The 19,824-nt window shown below is 37.8% G+C and overlaps 1 protein-coding gene across 1 annotated transcript; it reads left to right on the plus strand.

Moving 5' to 3' along the window:
- The first annotated feature begins 13,626 nt into the window (after positions 1 to 13,626).
- On the plus strand, positions 13,627 to 17,012 carry LOC149830758 (hexon). Its single transcript, XM_090013478.1, has 2 exons — positions 13,627 to 13,682; positions 16,251 to 17,012. Exon 2 carries the CDS (start codon positions 16,331 to 16,333, stop codon positions 16,859 to 16,861), a length of 531 nt encoding a protein of 176 aa, XP_089869604.1. The 5' UTR covers positions 13,627 to 13,682; positions 16,251 to 16,330; the 3' UTR covers positions 16,862 to 17,012.
- The last annotated feature ends 2,812 nt before the right edge of the window (positions 17,013 to 19,824 follow it).

Raw genomic sequence — 19,824 nt, forward strand, 5'->3', positions numbered from 1 at the left:
AAGCACCAGAAAGGAAAATTGGTTTTAAATGAGTTGCATTTTTGGAGATATGCTCTCTGTTATTCAGTACAAATTTTTTGTCATGACAGAGAGTTGTTACAACTTGTTGAATTTTGTGAAGTCTATTTCTCCCAAATTATTCATGATTTGGGATTGAGATTTTTATGTGTGTTCATTTTTATATGTAGAAACACAAGATAAAAGTCTTGGGTGTTAATTCTTTATAGTTTGAAAATGAAAACTCCTGGAAGTTGGGTTTAGAACCTATGCTGCAGAATTGTAAAAATGGCAGGTGCTCTGGTATTTTTAATTTTCTGCTAGGATTAAAATCAAATATTTTTTTACAATTCATGTTTGATGTTTCATTTGGAGAGACGGATTTGACAAGTCTGTTTTGAGAACAAAACACCATGGCTACTTATGTAATTTTTATTCCCTAATCTATAATGTGATTGGGTTTGGGTTTTTTCTATGTACTGATAACAAATTAATGAATCTACAATAAAAATCCTAGAATTTATTCTATTTTGAGGTATTTGTGGTTTATTTTATAATGATATGTAAATTTTTATAAATTGCAGTTTAATAAGGAAGTTGTTTTGGGTTTTATGCATTATGTATGAATGGTATGCTATGTATATTGATATGATATACAACATGAAGATATGCATATGATGTTATACAATGTGATGTTATGAATATGATATTAACATGTTGATAGGAAGATTAAGCATGGTTTTGGTATGTTGTCTTGTTATTAGATTTCTGTCATAATATAACATGTTATGTATGTTGATATATATGTACAATGGGTGACTTACATGTTGAGGATATAGTTAAATTATTGCTTGCATAAAAAATTATTGTTTTGTCCTATCTGAACATTGGAATGCATATGTATTACAATTATGAGAACCCGATAGGAACTAGATTAATTGTTGAATAAAATCGAATTGATCTTAGCATGTTTGCACCCGAAATGGTGTTATGTCTGTACCTAAATTGGAGGTCATTGACCTTGTGAGGGGTTAATTTTGTTAAGGCATGAATGACAAGAAAACTGACAAAAATAATATGAAATATGTAATTTTCTTGGGTTTACAAGGAGAGGTAAGCAATACTTTCGGCTCTGTGAGATTATTTTATAGCACAGAAGGTTGCTTTCGGCTTTTGAAGAGAGGAGATTTGGCTACCACTACAGTTATGGAGTGGTAGGTTTGTACTTTAACTGAACGAATTCTGATATATCAGGTTGAAGGGTTGGAGACTCTCTCAACAAAGGTCACTCCATATCCTGGGTCAAGTGACAATGTGCAAAGCCATGTTAATAAGTCACAAATTGGTTGAAAATACATCTCAAGTTGTTGCCTCTAATCTGGTGAGGTTTGTGTAGTACCCACAAAAGTTTGTGATAAAAAAACAATTATGTGACATGCATGTAGTTAAGGCATTGCATGCATCATCTAAGTAAGGAATATGATAAATAAGATAAAAAGTTGTCCATGCATAAAAGAGGTGCTTCAACTGTTCCAATAAACTCATATATTGATTAACTCCTCATGCATAAATATGTTATGTGCCTATATGTTTTTAAATGTTGAATGTTACGTTGTTCCCTAGCCATATATTTTTAAGTTTGAAATATGATGCATGGATTTAATTGTTATAATTGTCTAATGGAATGCATCATGATATAGGATGACATCACATATGTTTTGAAAGTTGTATGTTTCATGTATATTTAGTATTGTAATCGTATGCATTTGTGTTCCTACTAAGATTGGACAAGTTTGACCACAGTAATTTTAACATTTTAGGTGAGGAGGCTTGATCAGATAGTTCCTTTCAGACTTGGACGACTGGACTGACGGGGTTTTGTTTTGAGATACTATGCAGTTTTTTTCACTAGATTCTAAGATTGGCTTAGTGGTTCTGAACCTAGCCTATTATGAACATTATAATTTAATTCAATGTGGATGATGATTTTTAAACTTATGAAAATTATTTGATTTGTTAATGGGTTGATATGATGTCTGTAGCATTCTTGATTTCATATTTTTTGTAATCTTTTTGTTTTCTTGATAAGAGGTTCTTGTTCTTGGATGTCGCCTTCTCAACTTGGTTCTATAGGGACATCAAACTATAGTGTGTGCACACAAGCTGACTCCCTAGAGCTTAGTCCGATTGGAACAATGCCATAAAAAAGGCCTTGCATAAAAAAAATTAATTAAATTTTGAGTTATAAATCAGAAGCATTACAGAAGTGGATGGGCATGGGGCCATGATGACTAAGGCATGAGTCCATGTTCACTGTTGTGCCCAATGCCCTGCCTTCTTCTTCTTTTTTTCTAATTAATCATTTTCCCTTTTACTTGAATGAATGCTTGATAAGGTTTTTATTTTAGGTCTTTTTTCAATTCGCAAAATGTATGATCGTTGTTAGGATTTAGGGTTTTGATTTAATTTTTTTAAATATGAATGTTTAATTAGGGTTTTGGTATTTTTTGGGTCAATTATCATTAGAGATGACTCCATAAATAATGAATGCTTGAGTTTGGTTAGAATATCAAGAGTTTTGTTTTATTTTTTAATTAATATAAATTAATGTTTTTTTTTTAGATTTAGGGTATTTATTTGGATTTTTCAAATGACATAAATATTTAGGTAGGATTTTAAGGTTTTAGGGTTTTTTTTGTGCTCTTTTTCTTTTCAATTATCATTAAGGATGATTTCATTGGTTTTGGTTATCAAACCCTTAATTTTTTTACTTTTGTCATTATTTATTTATTTTATTTTGGTTTTCCAATTCCACGAATATTTAATTAGACTTTCTAGGTATTTTTGAGTTTTTATTTTTAATCAACATTAAACATGGTTCTATGAATGTGTGCTTAATTTTAATTAGAATTTTAAGGTTTTTTTAATTAACATATCTATGAATGATGTTTGTCAGGATTTATGATTTTGATTTGGTTCTTTTAAAATGGCATAAATGTTTAGTTATGATTTTAGGGGTTTTTTGTATTTTTTCTTTCAATGATCATTAGCCAAGAATCCATGAATAATGAACACTTGATATTGGTTACAATATTAGCAATTTTTTTATCTATAGGAATTTTGCTAGGATTTAGGTTTTTGATTTAAGTTGCTCAAATGACACGGGTATCTAATTAGGGTTTTAAAGGTTGCCTATTTTTTTTCTTTTCAATTTGCATTTCAATTAGCAATTATCATCATTTCATGCTTGATTTTTAGTAGAATTTTAGAATTTTTTGTGTAATTTGTTTTAGTATAGTTTATTAGTAATTATTATTTTTTTACTATGCATTTGTGCCCACTCTAGTTTAGATTCCTAACTCAGTCCATGAAAAGTGGCAGTAATAAATCGTGCTTGGCACTAATCTTTCTTGACTCTTTCAAGAGTCGGTGAAAGAAACATTAAAGTGGTACTGAGTTCTATTAGCAGCCTAAGCTTGTTATAGATCATTGAAACACACCATAAACGAAGATTATGGATATCTATAGCACTCCGCACATGTTCAATCATCTCATATGTTGAAAGTTTTATCACCAATTTTTTATCATTAGATTATATAAGGTGGCAACTTCATGTGTTACTTAAAGGTGATGAAGATCAAGTCAACATTGTCCTACTGCCATCCACACCCACCCAGGTCGCCCAAGTGAAAGAGAACTCGGGGAGAAGGTTATTAGAATTTTCTTCACAATACATGAGAACTAAAGCTTGAAGGCACACAACAATGGTGCTTTCTTAAAAGCGGCAATTGCCCTGTCAGGTTTTAACCCAATTAAGTGCAGTAGGGTTAGATACAATCAAGTATGCTCCTCAATGTGCAATATCAACTACTCCTAGCATTGAAAAGGTTGGCCGCCATGACACAGTAACCTTGAACAACTTTGAGAGAGAGAGAGAGAGGTGAAGGAATAAGTTTGTTGATAAAATGATTCGAGGCAATTGTAATTTTTATAGACCCCAACATAATGGTCTAAATGACCGTTTGCATGTGCCCATAAAGGCCAAAACAGGTGACATGCACTCATATAAGACTGAAACGGGTAGCATGCACCAATTTAAGACCTCAAATGGCTACCCAAATAAGCCACATGCACCCACTCTCATTTTTAGCATGCCAAAGACATTGAGGCTAACCATTTGCTCTCCATGTAGGTTAAAAATGACCTTTGATTGCCTTGATTAACTATCAAAATAGTTTGGTGAAAACAAAAGTTTTTTAAGAGATTTTATGAGGTACAAAATTATCTAAAATGAGTGATAAACAGATTTGTCAAAGTCAAAGCAAGACCAGACCGAACCTAACCGAGTTGGGCCAAAACCAAGTCTAAAGTTCAATTGACAAGTCCCTAAAAGCCTTTCTTTCTAAGTCAACTCTTTATTTTAAATCCAATCCACTTGCATTTTCAACGTGCCAAAGACATTGAGGCTAGCTATGTGTCGCTCTTTAGATAAGCCAAAAATGACCTTTGATTGCCCTAATCAATCACCAAAACAATTTGGTGAAAATAAAATCTTTTTAAGAGATTTTATGAGGTACAAAATTATTCAAAAAGAGTGATAAACAAATTGGTCAAAGTCAAACCAAGACCAGACTGAATCTATCAAGTTGGGCCAAAACCAAGTCCAAAGTTCAATTGGCAAGCCTTGCCCTCTAAGTCAATTCTACACATTTTAAATCCAATGTGTATATAAAAACTCTTCAAATGAAGAACATTAAACATATTTAGTAAAGTAGACCTTTCTTTCAAAATCTATCTTTTCAAAAAACTAAGTAGAAAGGGGTTATTTGGTCAAAAAACATAGTTCAAAAGGTTATAAATTTTTGAGCCGATCACCAACACCTAGAATTTAGGTCATGGGATGACGGGCCCATTTAGTGAGCCGGTTCTCAGAGAAGATTCCTTGTCATAAAAAAACATTGTGCTGCTGCCATCCGTTAAATAATACTCAAAAAAAAAAAAAAAGATGGTGGGGGAAATACTAACACTTGGTTAATACAACAAGCGGGATTAGACTGATATTGTGATGGAAAACAGATTCAGTGAAATGTTAAAACACGTTTTGGCATCTCCACCGCTGATCCTGGAGATCAACAGCAACAGCTGTTGTTGACATCATGGGTCCGCCCCACTTGTTTTTAAACATATCATGATGGTTGCTGCGAGAGCAGATCAGGTGATGTGTCAGCCAATAAAAAAACTTTTTGATGGGACCCGCAACTTGAGCAGGAGACCATGGGATTGAAACAATGAATGAATGGTGGGGATGTCATGTCAGTTTCCCAAAGTTATTTGACAGCTCTCGATCACTATTTCTTCACCGATATTAACGATGCAAAACAATGCTTTATTTGGTTAAAACGTCCATATATAAAAAGCATGCATGTCCAGTGTTTTGGCATTGGCAGCTACTATGGAAAGCAGATCAGGATGCCAAGCCACTGAGAGTGGGGCTGAGTCTCCACAGGTGACACGTCTTGTGTTGGCATATTTCACGTTAACTCGTCATTTTACCTGATCCGCTCTCTCTCGGTACGTAGATAATTTAGAACGTGCTTTTGGAAATTATCTGATTGCAACCATGCATAATTAAAAACGTCCATGTAGTAGTACTCCTTCCATTACCCTCCTTCGTCTTTGCAGAACGGGGGAACCTGTCAGTGGTCAAAATTAACCACATCCACAGATCATCCATGGGAGGAGTGAGTGGTGACCATGCATGATATATAGTGCAGTGCCGTTCTTCTTTTGATAGGCATGCAACATACAATATTGTCATCTTTCCTCAACTCACTCCTGCCTTCTTCACAAAAATATTTGATAGTCTCAAAACAAGGAGTTGAGGTAAAAAAGGTGATGGCAAGCACTTGAGATCAAGAGAAATTGTTTAACTACAATCCCTTATGTGACATTAACAAATTTTACATAACTGCATTTTGAGTGGGGTACGTCTGCATTCTATTGTTGTGGGGGCATATAACGAATGCTGTCATGTGCTTGATTGATTGATTGATGGCCATATAAAAGATCAGTTAAGCGACCCCTAGATACCCACTATCTAGAAAGCAAGCGTTTGATTTAGGTGGGGGATGCGTCTGCCTTATAAATAGTTAAAGGATTACTGGTTTTTGTTTCTTAACTCAAACATGTGACTCTGCCTTATAAATAGTTAAAGGACCACTCGTGCGATAACTCGGTTCAAACTGGCCTGAGTTTAAGTACAAAGGGTTTTGTATAGCCGAACCCCTCGATCCCCAACAATTTAAATTCTCATTTGGATATAAACATACACTCAGATTTTGACTTTTGAGATCCAAATCCAAAAATAATGTGTTGGATTCCTATTACAGTGACAGAGCCCGATCCATTTGGACCCCTTAATTTTAAGCCACTGTCGGCTGGTCTTTTCAAACGTCTCTCAAACCACAACCCAAAAAGTCTACCTACCAATGATCAATGATTTGTTGTAGCTTGTTTCCAAACTCATCAAGTCCTTCGAGGCCTGTAATTAGCTACCCTTGTTTTGAAATTTTTTATTAAAAAATTTACAAATACCTGCCTGACATTTGAAATATTACAAATGAAAGCTTGGTTTAGAAAGTAATTCTCAACGACCCGCTCATCACCCCCCCAACGCCAGCGCTACAACCTCGGTCAGTCTCTGTTTCTCACCAAGGAATAGATGGACAATGAAATTACTTTAAGCTACAAGACATGTGATGGCTCGATCGCCATAGCTTTGATGGTGTTTGTAAACTATAATAGAACCCTCGTTTTAACCCATCGAGAGAAAGGGGGGGCTTAGAAGGGGTAAAAAGTGTCAATTTTCAATGGCAACAAGGTTTGACTAGGGTTAAAGTATTAGAGTCAGCTCAAGCGGATGTTTGAGAATTAGTTTACATACTCTGTGGCCCTTTGTAATTGTTTAAAATTTAGACAGCATTTGAAAATAGAGCAAAAGTTATAATTTTTTCTTATTATTATTTTTTTGCACCAGATAGAAACCAAATTATCAGTCATCGACTTTTTTTTTTTTCATGGACATAATTGTCGAACAGAGACCTTTGTGTTTGGACTGTTCAGCGTGATTGGCGAAACATAATTTTGCTATCCAACTGATCTCATAGCGACTGATATCATATATATATATATTTTATTGTCTCAGATTAAAGACAAATCTATTGATGTGTCTTTTGAATTTAGCACATCATGTTTTGATACCAATTGAACGCCAATCACGCTCCTCTCTCTTCCTGCCAACGGCCTTCCTTATTTTCAAAAATGGCCAAACCACCCTTAAAGCCCCGTTTGTGTGTCACAGAAAAACTTCTTTTTACCGTTGCAAAGGGTACTTTTTTTGGTCGCGACTAAGTACACTGTGGTTTTGTCGTTAGGGGGTGTCAACGGGTCGGGTTTGGTTCGGACTAAGGTGGAATCAGATTTATCCCCATTTCGAGTATGGTGTCGGGTTCAAACCCAAATTTAATTGGACCCATCATAAAAAAAAACCATACCGAAACCCGATAAGAGCTACATGAACCAGACTCGAATCATACCCGGTAAAACAAATATTTTTTATCATTTTTACATTGAAATTTTGTGGATCTTAATCGAAACTCGGGTCGGGCCCAAGTCTGGTATAAAATTTCACAAACTATACCAGATCCATGTATTAATCAGACCTTCGGGTCTGGACCCAGGTCTTATTCAGGTCTTCCTATTTATCACCATACCTGGACCCTATAAGGTTTGGTTCAGGTCGGGTCCTGGTAAACCCGACCCATTGACATCCCTATTTATGGTGCATGCAAACAACAAAATTCCTCTCTCCGCTGGAAAATGACCTCGTTCTACAATTAAGGGGCCAAACCGGGTTTGGGTCAATGTTTTAGGCTATGGCCCGTTAATTAGCTACCGGGCCGAAACCTGGCCCATCATATACATGGGCCAGGTTCGGGCCCAAGTTGGCCTGCGGGCTATCGTGTCGACTCGATGGGCCTAAGTTATTTTTTATTTTTTAATATATATAAAATAAAAAATAATTAATTATATAATAACTTAGTAACTATTATTATTTACCTAAAGATAATTAGTTGGGTACATGAGAACTTGTTGATTATTTATTATTTATGGGCTAGGCCTAGTCCGACCCGCTTCACATTGGCCCAATAGGCCAATGGGCGGGTCAAAGCCCGACCCATTAGTAAATGGGTCAGGCTATCTTTGTGTCGGGCCACACTTAATTAAGTCCCGATGGGATGAGCTCTAAACGGGGCCAGCCCAGCCCAGCCCGATGCCCACCCCTACCTACAATGCTTCTTGTTTTCCAATGTCAATCACCTTTAGGGCGCGTTTGAAGCAAGAAACATATAAGAAAAGTGATGCAAAATGAAAAATCCATATGGATTTTTAGACCCCTCAAATGTGGGGATGGCAGTGGACTGGGGCGGGGGACAAGGTCTCCACCCCCGCCCCGTTTCAAAATTTGAACCTCCATCCCCGCATGGGGATGGATTTTAACCTCCACCCCCGTTCCAAACGGGGGCGAGGCGGGGCCCTGTTTCCCCTTATTCTATAATCATTCCTTAAAGGATTGCGGACGGGATGGGGCTAGGCGGGGATTGAGACGGGGACGAGGCGGAGCGCGGAAAAGTGTAAGTCCATCCCTGCCTCCATCCCCACACGGGGATAGATTTTAACCTTCATCCCCGTTTCATGCCCTTCATCCCCGGTCCAAACGAGGCGAAGCAGGGCGGAGCCCCATTATCCCCCGGTCCACTGCCATCCCTACTCAAACGAGAGAGACTTTTTCGTTGAGAGAGTTTTTTCCAAAAAGTACAACTTTTTTATAGTAAACATTCCTCCATTGGGGGTATGGAGGAATGTTTTCTACCAAGTGAAATTTTATTTTTACACTCCCTGCCACCCATTTCACCACCACCCACCATCCATTTTATCACCATCACCACCGCCCTCCTCATCCTCTATCTCATTTTTTCACATTTTCTCACTTTATTTTTCTCATGCTACAAAAACAAGCGAAAAACTTTCTTTTGAAAAACCTTCTGATGTGAACGACTACGGGGGGTTGTTGGCAAACACGCTCTAAACGTATAGTTTGGATACGGAAGTGACTACGCATGTAGACAAAGGTTTTGGACAAACAAACAATGCACAAAAAGATAGCAATTAAATTTTCAATTTTATCTTTGGGTTAAATAGTTCAACCTGCAAGAAAATTACTTCTATGATTGATTCTCCAATTTTTGAAATCCCTTCATTCAATCCCTGACGTGGGTTAGTCCAAATGCGCAATAAAAATGCAAATATAATTCACATATTAAATCTGAATTTAAATAAATTTCTGATTTAATCCACGATCAGATAAGATTTAATAGATTTCGAAAATAACTACATTCAGCCACGAAACAATATATATATATATATATATATATATATATATATATATATATATATATATATATATATATATATATATATATATATATTGAGATACAATTTTAATTTCAGAAATTTAGTAGTAGACGTTGCTACTGATTTTTTACTAGGAAAATGATAGAATTGAAGACAACTTCCAATGGAGAAAAGACAGAAGATAAAAGGTTCTTTTCAATGGCTTATGGGACAATGAAAATTGACAAGCGGATGCCAAGATATGGCCCTGGGAACACTACTAAAATAGGTGCTGAACAGAAGTTGTTGCCCCTGGCCTGACTGATGCTACCTATTTTTTAAAAAATTAAACCAAAAATTGAGAAAATAGTAAACTAAACAGAAAAAGAAGATTCTATTATCTTTCTAACGACAATAGAATCACAGTGATCAGATGAGTGGTTGGGGAGATAAGCTTTTGGGAATGCAGACCGATCGACTGTTTTACGTAACAGAGAAAACACTGCAATGTGATTTTGGATCGGAGAAACGATAGCCCCAAAGAGGCTTTTGAACCCGACTCAGAACTAAATGAACCTAGATCTAGCTCTCAACTTTTCAACAAGCCAAAAAACATGAGTTTTTAATATCAAGATGCTGAGATACAAATAAAAAATTGAGTGTTTCTGGCAAAAAATAGTCACCAAAATGACTATTCCTCACTGTTTGTGTTCATTTTCAGAGACCGTAAATATAGAATCTGATGACGGGCTGAACATGTGGCCATACTCGTCTACTTTTCAATGGACCTAAGAACATAAAAAACAAACTTATATTCAGGGAGATACTACTATGTCATCATAATAGGATAAAAAATAGAATATTATGAATTTTTTTATCAGCCATAACAAAAGTGTTTTTTGATTTTTTTTTATTAAACCGAATAACAGATTGATTCAGTGCAATTTTCAAATCTAAAACAGAACACAAAACTCAATTCAATTCAGTCACTTTCAGGTTTCAAACAACATGCTAAATACCATTGGGCATTGTCCATACATGTTTGCGATTTGTTCAAACAATAAGATTAGTTCCACCACCAAAGTACACTCCACGAACATTCAAACTCAAGCTTAACTAACGCAGGTTCAGCCTCCACACGAACTAGTATGAATAACAACTCCGACGTCTTCCTTAGAATATGCTAAAATTGCAGAACCCATTAAGGTGACATCCTTCACTCTCTCACACCCTTTGAGCTCACTCATACGGTTTAGCTGCTTCACAAGCTCTAGGTTCACTCTCACTCATAAGTTCAGTCCATTTTTTTATTCCAAAGATCAGAAAAATAAAAAAAGGCCCATAATCACGTTTTTGGATTGTTTTTATATGTAGAGTAGTAGTAGTAGTCATTGCTCTCATCGGTGCTCACAGGAAGCCACCTCTCTTGAGGGCCAATAAGAAGTAAAGAGAAACTATTTTGTCATATTCTCCTCCCTTTTAGATTAATGGGACTTAAGCTTTGTTTAGTATTGGTCTCTGTAAGAAGCCACCTCTAGCTTGGCCATGGCCAATGAAAAGCTAATGAGTTGGCTTCTCTTGGATTAATTACTCAATTGGTCAATGTGAAGGAACTAATTTTGGAGTGGGTTGGACCTACTAAACTCAATGATAAAATGAGATCTAAGGTTTAAACCCGACAAAAAAACAAAAATAAATAAAATCTACCCAAAATATCCCCATACCCTTTATTATCCAAAATGGATATTAACATGTACTAAAACTATTCAGATCCATAGAACCAAACATCTAATTAAAAAACACAACAAATATTTTTATAGTTTCAAAAATCATCAAAATTGGAACTAAGCTGAAATATTAGAGACAAAAAAGTCTTGGAAATACAAAAATGTAAAAATGATGAAAATACCTTTATACTAAAATTTGGCTTGAATGGATCATTGGGTATGATTACTCCTTGTACATGTAGGATTAATCCTGTTGCATTTTGCATCAACTTCTCGTATCAAAAACTCTCATAGGCAAAACTCTTTTTTTTCTGACAGTCTGTCTCTCTTTGAAACATGCCGTTAGGGGTCGTTTGTTTTGTTCCCATCAAAAACAAAAGGCATCCCATGATGAGAAGGCCGTCATCTCATGCGTAAAAAAAACCCATATGTAAATCCATTAAAAGGGGGGTGGTGCATATGAATTTACATAATAAGTGCATGGTCAAAGTGAAAAAAAAAACTCGGACTCCAAAATATATATATATATATATATATTGAGGCTGACACGTTTGTTTCACCTGGGTATGAAAATAAAAGGTTTCATAAGTAACCTCCGTTTTCATGTATAAAATTGGGTGGAAACAAACGACCCTTTAGACTTTAGTGCATTTGAAGTAAGCTTCAACATCAAAAAGAAGTTTGACAAGTCTTTGGAGGATATGTTGAATCCTTGGTTCCTCACACAACACCTCAAGACTTGGTCATTAACATGTAGCATGTATGCTCAACAACTCCTAGCAACTTGACAAGTTCCTGCTGTCTCTGCAAGTTTATCCGTCGCTTGTCGAAGCCAATGTCTTGGAGTTATCCACTACAAGAAAAATGTTAATTAGCGACGAAAATTTGCGATGGATTTTTTTTGTCGCAAATTAGCGACAGATTAGCTAGAGAAAACTTTCTGAATGAATCCGTCGCTAAGTAGCGACGGATTAGCGATGAAAGTTGTTTCGTCGTTAATTAGCCACGAATTAACGACAACAATTATTTCGTCGCTAATTCTCAATACAAGAAAAACATTTTAGCGAGAGAATTTTTCTGTCGCTAATTAGCGGCGGATTAGCGACGGAAAAATTCCGTCGCTAATTTTTGATTTAAACCGAGCGCGAAATTTTCCCTCTCTCTCCGTTCGAAATTTAAATCGATCGTGCTCGATTTAAACCGAGCGACGTCGGAGAACGCGTTGGAGAGCATGTACATGAGAGTGGAGGACGGCGACGCCGGAGGACAGTCGGCGACGCCGGAGGACAGTCGGCGATCGCTGGAGGACGTTGGCGCCGGTTCACGGAGGACGACAACGCTGATTCACGAGGGACGGCGACGCCGGAGGACGGTCGACAATCGTTGGATGATGTCGGCGCCGGTTCATGGAGGACAACAACGTCGGTTCACGGAGGACGCTGACGGCGGAGGATGGTCGACGATCGCTGGAGGACGGTGACGGCGGAGGACGGTCGACGATCGCTGGAGGACGTTGGCGCCGGTTCACGGAGGACGATGACGCCGGTCCACGGAGGATGACGGCGACGCCGGTTCACGGAAGATGACGGTGCCAGTTCATGGAGGACGGCGACGCCGGAGAGCACCGGTTCATGGAGGACGGCGACGCTGGTTCGCGATGAGGCAAAGCGATCGTTCTGTGGATGCAATGCCTGTCGGGTGCGGTATAAGTCCGGCTTAGTGCTGCCGGAATACCGCCCGACAAGGATCAATTTTTTTTTATTTTTTATTTTTAAATTTAAAAACAGATTAGCGACGGATAATATCCGTCGCTAATATGTCGCAAATTAGCGACAGAATTAACGACAAATAATTTTTTCCGCTAATTAGCGAGCAAAAATTAGCGATGGCCTCTATCCATCGCTAATCCGTCGCTAAACAGTTTAGCGACAACTTAGCGACGGATTAGCGATGGATAGAGGTCGTCGCTAATCCACGGTTTTCTTGTAGTGATCCTACTCCACCAATACGAGGATGTGGAGTGAGTTCTGATTTGATGGTCAGTGGGAGTGTTTGAATCCCCATCCGCACCCATCTCTCACATAAGGCAAACCCCGGATGCGCTGACACTGATTTGGTGGGTCTCACGGGCGCTTATTTGACGTCCACCCTTGCTCTATGCCCCCTGCGGAACATACACGAACGCCAAAAAAAATAAAAAATAAAAAAAATTTATGCTTTGTAAGGGTTCATCATTATGTCAATGAAAAGAAAAGAGAGGGAGAAATTCGTAACTGAAGGCTGGCACGTGTAGGTGTGGCTGTTGCTGTTGCACAAAAGTGAAAAAAAGCCATAAATGAGACAAATACGTGACAGCAATAAATAGCAAACAAAGGCAAAGAGAGAAAGCCCCGAGGGAGAGAGAGAGAGACGGGAAATGGGTCTCGTTTGCGGGGGAGAAAAGGAGAGAGGAGGAACAGATACGGTGAGGGCGACGTAACATGTGAAAGACGTTATCCTTTTCTGGTATTAAAACCCTCCTTTCCTTCCTCTCTCTCAGATAACTTGTTGTTTGTCTCTTGTTTATACGGGCACTACCCTCTCTCTCTCTCTCTCTCTCGTGCCTCTGCAACAACTCCGCCTAGAGTTTTAATGGCAGATATTGACCGCATGAACTCTTTCAGAAAGCGAAATTTTTATTAATGAGACCCACAAGCCTGTCGGTAAGAACCTCCTCTCTCTCTCTCTCTCTCTCTCTAGGAAGCGAATAGCCAGAGTTTTCGTTATCTACAGTAGGATGGATTGTATTTTAAGAATTTTTGGTTAGCTTGAAGCAAGTTATTTGGGATCTTAACTTGGGTTATTCCTGTTAAACTTTTGTTCCAAATGTGTCTTCTAATGTTGGGTCTTCGGGTTTTTTTCTCCTGGATTATTGTTATTTTTTATTGTTTTTATTTTGGTTTCTTGGAGTCTCACTGCTTCAAGGTTTATGAGAATATGATGCAAACGGATGTTAGATCGGAAACTCAATGATTGCCCAACAAAAGATTGAATATGATTCTCTCTTTCCCTGCAAAAAAGTTGAGATTCCCATTTATTGGTGGCTGTGATCACTAGGGTCTTCTGTTTACATTATATTGCTTGATTTTTTTTTTCTTTTTTTGATGTCAATCTTTGGATTTCTTTTGGACTAACATTCGGAACTAATGTGACTGAGGGTTAGAGTTCTGTTTTTTGTAAAGTTTTATTTTATTTGTTTCCCCTAAACTATGGATTCCTGTGGTAAGATATTGGGGGTTATCTTGTTATTTCTTTGTTGGTTTATTTTTGGAGTTATGAGTTCATTTTTAACTAGGCATTAGTCCTCTCCTATGATTAGAGCTATTCTTGTTTAATTTGATTGATGCCAGTGATGTTTTGGAACTTACTGTTTTAATTTTAGGTCCGTCTACGAGAGACACATTGTCTGAGAGTCTTGATACTCAGTTTCAGGGCAATATTGTAACTAGAGAGATTTATGGAACATATTATTTTTGGGGAGTCTGTTTTAGTTTTCATGACTCAATTGCATAAATATATCATCTCGTCTGGGTTCCCCAAGTGATTCACTGTCATGAGAATATTCAAACTTTTATTATTTTCAATCTAAGTTTACGGTTCATGGTGGTAGTAGTTGATGGGTTGTCAACTCTTGGAATTTATTCATCTTTTGAATGGGTTTTTTTGTTTTTGTTAATTCACATCCTTATTTCCTTTTTCTCAAAAGAATCTTTTTTTTTTTCAAGGTTTCCACACTTTTTTTTTGTGATTTTGGTTTTTCTTCTTGTTTCTGTGGTTAAGAATTCGGTCTATCGGTTGGATTTCTGTTGATCAATTGATTTCACTTGAATAGACTTAAAAGCAATTTTCATTGAAACCCTATTTTAAGATCTCCTTTGGCTGGATATTTATGTTTCAGTAGCTATAGTTATAGCTGATTGGGGCTTTCTTGTTCTGATTTATGCGGACATCATACTTGAAAGTTGCCAAACTTCGTCATAGCAAACTTCAGCATTTGATTGCCAATTATCTGCTTTGGCTTGTGGATGCCTCTTGTATGATACTCCATACATGGTCCCTTGGTCAAGGATTTAAGTATTGGTACCCCCCTTCCAATTGTTTCAGTTGAAGGCATGTTTTTAAGCTTCTTGATCAACATCCAATTTATTTCTCAAAAGAAAAAATAAATATACGATGTGACTCTTGGACATTTTATCTAAGGCTTGTCCATGATCTGCAGGTTTGTGGAGTCTCTTATTTCCGAGGAGTGCTAGTAATTTTGTTGAACCCTCTGGGAGTAAGTCTTGAAGTTTATTGCCAATTTGCAATATTTGTTCCGCTCCTTGTATTCATAGAAAATTTGATTTTTTTGCAATGCATTTAGTTTACAAGCTAGAAAACTTTAGTTTGTAAAGCAGTTTTCATTTATTTTTTTTCTCTTTCCTGGAGGTCTGTTGTCTCCTGTTTGCATCTACTTTTTTCTAGTTTTTGTCAACTTACAGCACGAGAAGGTTTTTTTCCCTGAAAAGTGGTATTTCAGGGATATCTGTGTCATACTTTAAATCTTCAGCTTACAAAGCAAAAAGACCCGGTAACCTGTAATACCGAGATCTTGTGTGCTCAGTCACAGTTGTGATTCTCTTTGGCTCTGACCTTATATTTATTTTTCCTTTGTTTTCACTTCTTACATCATTCAATCATGACCTGCATGTTTAAGATTCTTGAAACCAATTCCTTTTTTATCCTTTTACATTGTTTCTGACTACTCTGCTTGAGTTCATCCTGATTAGTTCATCCTGATTTTTTTTTTTGCATTTATGCATTTTTTTCTGACACACATTTCATTTGTTGTTCTATCCTGGACCTTCCATTCTTTTGTCATCCATCTCTGGATTAGCTTCCATCATTCATGGATTTCAATTTGTTTAGCACACTTTTCATGTTCAAGTTCAGCTTTGCAATTTCCAGGAACTTTATTCTTCTTCTATATTTTAGTTGATTAATTTCACATTTTGTAAATTTTGGTCGGAATACACTCCAACCTTAAGACTGCAGCAACAGTAGAGAGAGAAAAAGGAAAGAAAAGAAGATTCTTTGCTGGTGTCTCTGCAAAATATATTCTACCATTGGAGAGTATGGCTCATACAATTGAAGTTAATGAGGATGGTGTTGTTCCTCCCATCAAAATCGGAACCACCGGAACCATTGGTTCTTTGATGATCAGAGAGCTGGAGTCCATGAAAATCACACAGAAGACATCAGGCCGCCCAAGAAACACCACGCCCGTCTCTGTCCTCTGTGGTAGCACTCCCAAAAAAGTGCAGACAAGGAAAAATTTGCCAACAGAAACTGGTAGTGGCAGCAGCAGCAGTGGAAGTTGCAGTATTGCAGCAGCGAGAAGCCCTCGGACTTTTCAGAAAACCCCCAGAAGTAACCAGCTTAAAACAGAACATCATGTACCTATGCTGAATTCTGAAAGTGGCATCACTGATAAACACTGCTGCAGCAAAGTGACCGACAAAAAGGCTTCAGGTTCTGGTTCAGGTTTAGGATGTTATGTTGTGGAAGTGGTGGACGTGAGATGCAGCGGCTCAGATAAGATTTGGTCAAGCCCAATTATGAGTCTTAAGAAGCTTGGATTCTCCAAGCTCTCTGATACTTCCTAGGTGAGAGAAGGAAAATGAAAAGAAAAAAAGGTGGTGCGACAGGTAAACAGAAGGAATCTGGATTTAGGGTTCTCTGGTGTCCAACTTCACCTTTCTGTAATTAAACATGGGTGTGCTTTCTGGCTGAGTATTGTTATGAACAACTTCAATCAAAGAGCATATGTTGAGTAGGAAGCCATTACCATTTCTCTTCCTTTTTTTCAGAGCTTTTGGCACAAATCTGGAAGTGGATCTGAGAGTTCTGGCTAATGCAGGCTCTGAAGACCGTAGACAACTTCTTGGTAGATTCTGACTGCAATTAAGTTGCAGGCTTCTGAAATACTCAATTTACTGCTAGATCAGGGAGGCTACGGTGCCCTTGGTCCCTATTTCTAAAGGATTTGCTGCTGCCATTCTTAAGAATTACCCTGTACAAGCCTCTATGCGAGCTTTTTATAGTTCTAGGCTTCTGGGTGGTAACAACAATCTGTAAAGTAGAAGAAACCTCTGATGAGTCACGGTGGTTGTGCGAGTATGGTGATATATACTGAAAACTATTGAATAATGTATGCCATCTTCTGAGTTTAGGATGGATAATTCTGATTTTTCAAAGTGATGTGATTGGACGATTGTGGTGGTGATGATATTGTCATCGTGGTTTTGTGTTTGCATTCAATTGGTGGATTGTGGACCATTTGCGCCAGTTTGGAAGTTTGTACTCTTAGAAAATGTGTAGATTGTTAAAAGAAAGTTGCTGCAATTTTTCATTGCCACGTATATAAATTGTAGTAAACCATTTTCAAAAGTAGGTCTTCTCTTTGGGGTTATTACTTGACGGTGCAATGACCATAGGCGCATGGCTTAGCAACGGTGTTTTGTTGCTTTTGCCTTCGCTTTTTAATATTTTTTTAGACTTAGCACCTCCTTACCCACACTGTATGCTTCGCAGGTTTTAACAACATCAATACTCCTTGCAAATTCTGATTCCACTTTATGCTTTGAAAATGTTCAAGGCATTGATTATTAAAAAAAAAGATATTCCGTTAGCTCTTCCATAGAATTTCTTTTTGTATAAAATGTAACACTCCTAATCTTATTATTTGAACCATTGTTCTGAAGTTCTACATTTTGCTGTTGACAATAAACAATGGTGAGCCTGTTAATTTCCACTACGGCCCATGTTGGTGCCCATGCGCACATACCCACATTCTGTCTTTTCTTGGTAACTGTAGCCAACGACATTTGTTAGTATCTGCTGATCATTCATATATTTATAGTATCTGACGATTCTCGTGAAGTGATTTACTTGACAAGAATGGCAATGTAGACCAACCAAACCATCTTAGTATATAAGTTTCAGGTCACCAGCGAAGCATTTCACCGATCAGAAATGGATTTTTTAAAGCATAGCTAATACGCATTTATTAGCTATACTAAAATGTACAACTAAAAAACAAAAAAAAACATCAATATGTTTTCTTTAAAAATTATCAAAATGCCCACAGCTGGTGCATAATTAATGCATCACCATGTCATTTTTAGTTTGTTAGGAGCAAGGTTATGTTGGAGAGATGGTGTTTGGGAGGAATTAATTGAAATGACCTGCAATGTGGGAGGAATTCCGAGAATTGGAAGAACTTTGCCTAGGTTTTAAAAGGAACGGGAGTCTTTTGAAGAGAAGGAATTTGGCAATCATGTCCTTTGTTTGAAAGAATCCAAAACAAGGTTTTGAAGGAATTGGCATTCAGATTCTGCCACGCGGCTAAAATCTTTCGACATAAAAAAAACCCACCCCGTAGCCCTATGACAGAGAAGCTCGTGGGAAACTATTCAGGCCAGCATACGAAAGTGCTCGTAGAATTTTACATTGCCAAAAAAAAAGAAAAAGAAATAAAGCCACAATGAACGTGGCACCTCCCGGACCGTAATGGGGATGCTTGAATGAAAACAGTGGTTTGGAGCACCGTTCAATGCCAAGCTCAGTTGGGCATTTACTGGGTTCCGGCACACATTCGTTCAGATGATACCAGAGGCTAGGAGAAGTGGATACTGCTTCGAGGTTTTCTTTTTTCCTATTGACACTCCTCAACAACTAACTCAAGGATCCACTATCGAACACTACCATCATCCACAATTATCATTATCCTTGTCCTTCTCGATTATCTGATTCAGGATCTAGCAGATCACCAGCATGGTGTCAACATATGATATGGACCCACCAAGGCTTGCTTTGGTGTAAAAGCATTGCGGTGCTTGGTGGAGCGTCGCTGTCTACTGTGGTACCTAGTCATCGATTCATTGATGGTTCTCACATCTTTGTGGCCGCTGAGAGTCTGTTTGTTGTATTTTGGACCCACCAGCTTCTGACCCAAATGACAATACGCCAGGCATCTTGAAAAGGGACTTTGATAGCGAATGCAACGTCCAGCAATTTAGGGGGTTTTCCTGGATCATGAATTCAGGAGAGCAGGTTTGCCGGGCCGAATCTGAGATCCACCATTCATCGGCTTCCTGCAACAGCACTTCTTTATTATAAAGACCAGCTTCACGTATGCATCTTTGTACAAAATTTGAGGAAGAGTAGTGTATCAATTAAACGCCAAGTTGATTTTAACTAGTTTCAGCAGTGGGATTTCGTCTGAAATTACTGAACAAAAGGATGGCAAGCGTGAAGGAAACCAACCTCGTTATAGAACAATGCAAACTGATTGAAGAACAAAGTCCCATTGCAAAGCACGCCAACCTGTTTTGGCCTTGCAGTTTCCGCAATGACTGTTGCGAAGCATGATCGTCCCACTTGGTTACTGGTTTTGCCCAGACCCACTTGTAGAGAGTCCAGCAACAGTAAAACAATGTAACCGAATCGAAGACCATGTCCAATACTTTAGAGGTGCCAAGTTGGAAACATATAAATTGGCTACTGATCAAATTCAAGTCTCAGGACACGGCTAGCTTCACAGTTCAACCAGAGAAAAAGCAGGAGA

This window comes from Nuphar pumila, chromosome 7 (genome assembly GCF_984573655.1).
Source record: "Nuphar pumila chromosome 7, dmNupPumi1.hap1.1, whole genome shotgun sequence".
Classification (NCBI taxonomy): Eukaryota; Viridiplantae; Streptophyta; class Magnoliopsida; order Nymphaeales; family Nymphaeaceae; genus Nuphar; species Nuphar pumila.